The 7676-nt window shown below is 40.8% G+C and overlaps 1 protein-coding gene across 3 annotated transcripts in view; it reads left to right on the plus strand.

The window, feature by feature from the left end:
• Window positions 1-6529, plus strand: part of HMG20A (high mobility group 20A) — an 80364-nt gene extending 73835 nt beyond the window's left edge. For 2 of the 3 annotated variants that reach the window (XM_068990851.1, XM_068990853.1), the window contains exon 9: window positions 1039-1721. In XM_068990851.1, the coding sequence (XP_068846952.1) occupies window positions 1039-1175 (137 nt within the window). In that variant the 3' untranslated portion in view covers window positions 1176-1721. Of the gene's footprint in view, window positions 1-1038; window positions 1722-4123 lie in introns of those variants that run through there. The other variant, XM_068990852.1, reaches the window with a different exon arrangement.
• The last annotated feature ends 1147 nt before the right edge of the window (window positions 6530-7676 follow it).

Genomic DNA, 7676 nt, shown 5'->3' on the forward strand with positions numbered 1-7676 from the left:
CTCAGTGGAGTGCTTTTCTTTTTTTTTAATTGTGCTATAATTGACATATAACATTGTATTAATTTCTAGTGTACAACATAATGATTCTATATCTATATATGCTGTGAAATGATCACCACAAGTCTAGTTACCATGTGCTACCATGCGTGTATGCACGCCAAGTCACTTCAGGCATGTCCTACTCTTTGCAACCCTGTGGGCTGTAGCCCTCCAAGTTCCTCTGTCCATGGGATTTCCCAGACAAGAATACTGGGAGTGGGTTGCCATGCTCTCCTCCAGGGGATCTTCACAACCCAGGGATTGAACTCTTATCTCTCCTGCATCGGTAGGTGGGTTCTTTACTGCTAGTGCTACCTGGGAAACCTGTGCTACTGCTAAATCGCTTCAGTCGTGTCCGACTCTGTGTGACCCCATAGACGGCAGCCCACCAGGCTCCCCCGTCCCTGGGATTCTCCAGGCAAGAACACTGTACCACCATACAAAGTTACAAACAAATTTTTCTTCTTGTGATGAGAACTTTTAAGATACACTTTCTTGGCAGCTTTCAAATATGTAGTACAGTACTGTTGACTACAGTCACCATACTGCACACTCCACCCCCATGACTTAATTTATTTCATCACTGGACGTTTTTATTTCTTGATATCCTCTCCCACGTCACCTGTTCCCCCAGAGCACTTTTCTGATATAAATGTGCTGGTTCTGTGATATTGTCTTAATGGAAAGGAAAATAAATACTCGTATTTCTTATATATGTTTTCATGTTGCAAATAGTCACAGCAGATCTAAGAGAGTCTTTAACCTGTTTTATGCAACTACACCTATATGCTGTGCAGCAATAATAGTCCATCTGTTTATGTAGATTATGTGGATTAATTTCATTTCTTTGAGGTCTAAAAGTCTCTCCTCTGAAATTAAAGTCTTCTCTGTGGAGCAGACCCCATTAGAATCAAGTTTCTTTTGCTGTGGAATCACTGATCTGTGTTACTATTGAACTGAATGGGGAAGCTTTTCTTACTTTCTCTTATCTCACTTCAGGAAGTGGAGAGACACCTACAGTGGACACTATCGACTCCTATATGAACAGACTGCACAGTATTATTTTAGCTAATCCCCAAGACAATGAAAACTTCATAGCTACAGTTCGAGAAGTTGTGAACAGGCTTGATCGTTAGGGAATGGTGAGTGCTCACTGACTTGATTCGTACATGCCAGCACATCATCAAAACTAAGATGGCATTAGACTTTATTAATACTATTAAAATCCTGGAATGACATTGAATAAGTGAGTTGGAGGCTTAAGATTCCTGTTGCTTGGTTGCTGAATGTAGTAAATAGTGTTGGAAAACTGAATCAAGATAGTTTTTCCTCATGCATGCCTCCATATGGCTTAATAGAAAGGGCATGATTTTTGTGGTTGGATCTCAATTCTAGCTTTGTCACTTATTAAGTTGTATTCTTAGGTATTAGTTTCCCATAGGGTTTTGAAGGTTGAGTGAGAAATTTAAAGGAAATAACCCCCCAAAGAACACATTGGACAAAATAAGTATCACGTAATTGTTAAGCTTCCTTTTCTCTGTAAATTAAATGATAATTTAACAATAACAATAGTCAGTGAGACATTGTATGTGTACAAGCCTATGTCGGTAAGCTTTTCATTCACCACTCAATATCGGAGTAACAGTTGTGTGTTAAATGTTAATGTGGACTAAACTTACAATGAAACAGTTAATGCCTTGATTGAATATATTTAAAAATATATAAACTCTCAATAAGTGAAAGGAGAGAAATGAGAAAATAAACTTTTAAAAGATACATTCAAGAAATGACTTGTAATATGTTTTACATCCTTTTGGAAGAGAAAAAATACATTTCCAAAGGAGGCCTGCCTTTATAAATTTTTTGGTACTAACAGTCAGTCATCAGTATCATTTGTTAAATGGAACTGGTATTTTTTCACTCAGATTCCTAGAGATAGAGTACCCTTTAGTTTGTCATTCCATAATTGACACCCCTTTGGTCTGTCAATTAAATTGTTCCATCCCTGCAGACATATGAACTATGTGGAAATCTTAGGGTTGGATCACACAGTGAATGGCCATATATGGATCCTAAAACAAGAGTGGATGGCAGGATACACTTCTTAGCAAGGCTGGTCATGGATTTATATCTTTATTTGTCTTACAGGTAAATGAGCATACTCATATACATGTTCATATTCTAACATGGTCTGGACCTTGAGCAACATGTGCAAGAATAAATAACGCCTATAATTCTTTATCTAATGAGGTCGTGTCTGCCCGCAGAGACAAAGGCAGTCATCTCTCTCCTTCTTGGCCACAGGCTCCAACAGTAACTGTACAGGGCGATTCGTCATACTTTATCCGAGTCGTGCTCTGATGGGTGAAAGGATTACTGTCCTTCTAGTGAGTAGCCAGATGGAACAGACCATACTTCTAAGAGATGACTGGACTCCCTACAGAATAAAGAAACGGCGTTTCTGCTGCTGTTTATGAAGGAAACAGCTTGTAAATCTAGGTCTGGGATTTTCAGGAGCTCATCTTCCTTCTCATTTTCACTCAGTGTTTTCAGTTAGCACTCTGGTAGGCTTGAAAAGAAAGCTGGGAGAAACAGTGTGGAGGACTATGGAAGAGCACGATAACTGATAACATGCTGTCTCCTCACATAGGTAAAGGGCAGTTGTTGTGAGTTTTGAGCCAAAATTGTTTTCCATTTTGAGCATTTGACCAGTAAGACTTTTCTAAAGCTTTACCCATCTTAAGGATATAAACTGTCATATCTGCTTTCTGAGGTGTCTTTGAAAACCTAGAACGTTATCATTATCCTTGATTTTAACCTACAGATATTTTGCCCCTAAAAGAAAGAGTAGCTGAAAATGTGAACGGTTTTGTTACTACAGATTTTTACAATCTAGCCATGTAAACATAACTAAGAATGGTTAGTTCTCCACACCCTGAAACTGTCAAATGAAACAGTTATAAAGACTGTGATTAATTCTAGCTTGGCTTCATTACACAAATATGTACAGACAACTAGGCCTGATGTCCCCAGCATTCATGGTGCAATTCATTACTCTGACATGGGCTTGGCAAAGTTTTCTTCCTTTGTCAGGAGCCAGCAAGTGAAAGGAAGCGAATGGTCTGTGGTTTTAGAGGAGCATGTTAGAGCTGGAAGGGGCCTTTAGAAATCCCATCATTGTACATACAAAGAAACTGAGTCCCAGAGAGGTGAGATGTCTTGCCTAAAAATACCTAAGTAGGCAAGTGCAGATTCTAGAACTAGAACACATGTATCTAAATGCAATTGAGTTTCTAGAACATTGATACAAGGAAATAGGGATGGGTGTCAAGGGAGAGCACTAAAAAATCTTAGAATGAAAGCAGTAGATAAATGGGGGGTAATTAGGAAAAAAGTTACAATCCAGCAATTATAATGTAAATTTTTGTTCAGCCATTTTATAATTATTTTTTATTAGAATGGAAGAATTACCCCAGCTGTCATTTTTCTTTGTGGCTAACTTATACTTAGAAAAAGTGGAGCTGGGAGGAAGCCATAGGGGTGATTTCACATGGAGAGGTGACTACTGTAGATATCAAAAGCCATATGTTGCTTGATTTCAGTTGAACCAAATGATAAATAGTTACCTGTTTGAGGACTGGAAAGAAAACAACTTTTTTCATGTGATTGCATTTTTATAGATGTAAGAATTTATTCATCTTATGCACACAGTACTTCCCTACACATGCAGGGAGCCTTAGATTTATACTTGAAGAAGTTGGTTTGATTGACCAGGACAAAAGTACTCATTTTTCATCATGAAATTTGTCCCTGATACTTGGTTTTCTGTGTTTGGCTGGCAATTTTCCAACCTCCCCATTGTGGCTGAACTGGAGCAGGGCCACGTTTGTCGTTGAAATGTCTAAAATGCCTCAGTGAGGTTGGCTGCTTGCAGTTTTATGAGCTCCTTGGTTTACATACACCCTGCTACTCACCTTAACCCTTTTGAAAATAGAGCATTGCAGTATTTTCACCCAAAGTCTGAACCCTTTCTGATCTGTGCTTCCCTTTTGGTATCTTTTTTCGTTTGTTTTTTTTCTCCCAGTTCTACAGGTCTTAGAGCTCCAGGATGTTCTGTAAGTGGTTTTACTTGTTCAGAATGAGAAGCCATCCATGGAAATTTGAGTTGAGTGGAGGCAGAGAGGGCGTACAGATTATTCTGCTTGTGAAAGAACCGTCAGTTAGGAGGTACATGCCTTCACCCCAGGAAGCCATGTGAGGGAGCCGCAGAAGGAGCATGTGTGGGAACTTCCTGTGGGATTGTCCTTGTGAAGCTTTGACCGTGTGCGAGTCTTCAGTCTCCTGTCGTCTCTGCTTCTGCTCCAGCGGGCCTGCGTATACTCCGCTGACTAGACACCCCCGAGACAGGCACCTTCTGCAGCAGAAAGGAAGCCTTCTCTTTGTTCTGCTTCGTTCAGATTGGACTCTTTTATCAGTGGCTCTGTGGTTTTTATCAGTGGTTTTCCTACCTAGCTATCACTTCTTTTCTTAATGCTTTTGGGAGTTAATTTTTTTATATTTTCTCACCCCACCAAGTTAGATGTCTCCATTTTCTGACCTCTGGGCTTTGTTGCTCAGCAGGGCTCTGAAGGAGAGTTTCTCTCATTGGACAGGCCCAATCTTCTCCCATCATTGTCCTGCTGTGACTCCAAAGAAAGGAGCTTCTTGTTGACAGTGTCCTGTGGAGCGAGGCTGTGTCTCATACCCCACACAGCGCTCAGTGGGTGCCAGCCCTTGTAGTGGAGGCTTTGTGATTGCTGCCCTGAAGGAGAGCACTCTTTCCTCCTGCCTTGGTACTGCCTGCTGTTTTCTAAGCACCGCTCCTGCACGTACCCTGCGTCCCGGCCCCAGCAAGGCTCTTCTGTTCCCATCTGTTGGCAGTGACTTGTGGAATATTTTTGCTGAGGGAAAGGTCACTGGTAAACAGGACAAAACAAGAAAGTAGTTTATCACTTGGTATTGAAAAAGATCCTAAAGTTTCTTATAAGTGAAAACAGAGGAAATCCCTGTGTGCTTGTGGTGTACTGAGTTATGGATACGGATGGCGGAAATGTCATCAGAATACTGCCAGCTGACAGAAGAGAACACGGAGGAATTCTCCATCCTTTGTCTTTCTTCTCTAATCATAACTGCATAGTCTGTGTCAAAGGGACAGGCTTTCCTTCCTTCTGCCCTTTTGTGATTTTAAAAAAAAAAAAAAAAACACAGCAAAAGGGAAGAAAGGTTTCTGATTTTCACCTCAGGGTTTGGTTTTGTTGTGTTATATGTTGATGCTGTGAAGCACAAGGCTGGCAGTTGCAGCTGAGATCTTTGGAACCAAAGCAGGGCACGCTGAGCCCACTGTCCAGGCACCACGCCACCAAGGGCAGGTGGAAGTGTGGCCCCCTCACAGTATGCTCACAGGCCAGGGTGCAAGCCAGACACCCCCATCATGTTGCTGCAACCCTCCAGTCTTCTCAGCATCTCCTCCCCTGATTTCTTTCTTAACCCAAAGGAAACAAAACAACAGCAAAAAAAAAAAACCTTGTTAAAAGTTCTTACGTGAACACACATCAAATTTTCATGTACTGAAGCCCATACATATACCACCTTGGCTGTCTTTGAGAATAAGAGCCCATCATTATCTCTCTAAACCTGCCAACTCACCTGCTCTTCTGTGTTTTCCTACTCTCACTGGCCATTCCTAGCTCTTCTCTCAGACACTCTGCCTGCTCAGTCCAAGCTGGAATGCACTGTCTGTGGCAGGACAGCCAAGCCAGTTCTGGAGTTTGTGTCTGCCTTCTGCCAAATATTTTGTCTCCTTTCTTCATCCTCATATTTCTCTCTGTCTCGCCTTTATGTTAGTTTTGCACAGTATTATTAGCAGTGCTGTGCACCAGGGAAGGCTGTAATAGGTCCAGAGCTCATCCTTCTCCTTCGTCTGGATAGATACCTGACACTGACTTGAAAGCCATCCGTAATCGGGAATGCATGAGATCTCAAGAAAGCTGGCAATTTTAAAGCATTTTCACAAAATAGCAACCTGCTCCTGACATGCTGGCCCTCCCAGCAGCTACACCTGACTCCCTGGTGGCTGGAATTCAACTGCCACAAAACAAGAAGTTTCCGTGAAGCAGGTCTGTCTTGCCTGCTCCCTTCTCTGTGTCCAGCCAGGAAGGTAGTAAGTGAGCTCAGAGGCTAACACAATACCTAATTCACATTTCCCAGTAAACTTGTAGATATTATTGCACTAATATGTTCTTCTCAAGAAATAAATTGTTGCCTATTCAGTGTTACAGATTTCTTTCTTTTTATTAAAACACAAAGAGCAGCTGAAGAAAATGGGACAGATTCTGACAGAATGAAATTTTAGGAAAAAAATGTGTACATGTGTTTGAAACTGTTGAAATGCCAAGTTTTCTGTACAAGTGTTTTTGTAATTAAACTTTTAGATTTTCTTTGTTTTTTAAAGAAGTCGATATGCTTGCTTGATGTTTGCCTCATTAAAAACTTTTCTATGTTGAATCCACTCAATTCAGCTTTACCTGCATTGCCTTCTTGTCTTAAAGACTTCGTCAACTCTGCATTAATCATTGTCAGTTACACTTTTAAAATGGTAACATTCGTTTTACTAATTGCTTATTCAAAATGTGTCTTAGTCTGTTTGAGGGTTCAGTTCTCCTAATGTATGCTATAAGAATACAATGAATTATAATTCATTTTAAGGTAGCAGTAGTATTCTGGAGGCAACTTGAAAGAAGTCTTATGTTCTTAAAGTCAGTGACTTCAGCCCCCTTGATAGGAGGCCTAAAGACAGTCTTCCTTTTGACTGAAGAGAGAAATTTTCCTTAAATACTTGCTTTTAAAAGTAACCACTACTTCATTAGTCAAAATCTGTTTTCAGGGAAATTTGTCACCTACTTCCAGCATGCTCTTAAAATTCTAGGGGTGAGCTCTTCTGGCTTCCAAAGCCTGCTGCCCTCCTAGTAAGCTAGTTATGTGGCATTTTTGTTCCCAGTTTCCTCATCTGACATGCTCATCTGACATGCCTCAGCTCTCTTACACTTGTCAGAAAGACAATTGGGTGATGAATTGACCGTACTTTGGAGGCTATGAAGAATCTTAAATGAATGCCAGGAATTATTGAGGCAACTCAGGGTCAGACTTGACTACATTTAACAGAAACTCAAATCAGCAAAAGCTTAAATAAGACACATCTCTCTCACTGAAAAGTATTCCAAAGGTAGGCAATCCAAGACCAGTATAGGGGTTCTTGTCTGCACCACAAGAAGATTCCTTTCTCAAGGTCATTTCATGGTCAAAAACAGCCACTTGACCATCAGCCATCATTTGAAATTCCTGGCAGCTTAAAGGAAGAAAAAGGGCACGGACAAAAATGGGCAAACTCAGCTGAGTCAGCACCCTTTAAAGTCTTCCTAGAAACCACACAACGCTTCCAGAACGCAGTCATGTGACAACAGCTAGCTACGGGAGGCCATGGAATGTCATCTTTCCTCGGGCATTACTACCTCCGATAATATACAGGTTTTAGTCGGTAAGGAAGGAGAAAATAAATACCAAGTAGGCAACTGAGTTAGTTACATGACTCATATGTGACT

This window comes from Capricornis sumatraensis, chromosome 19 (assembly GCF_032405125.1).
Source record: "Capricornis sumatraensis isolate serow.1 chromosome 19, serow.2, whole genome shotgun sequence".
Classification (NCBI taxonomy): domain Eukaryota; kingdom Metazoa; phylum Chordata; class Mammalia; order Artiodactyla; family Bovidae; genus Capricornis; species Capricornis sumatraensis.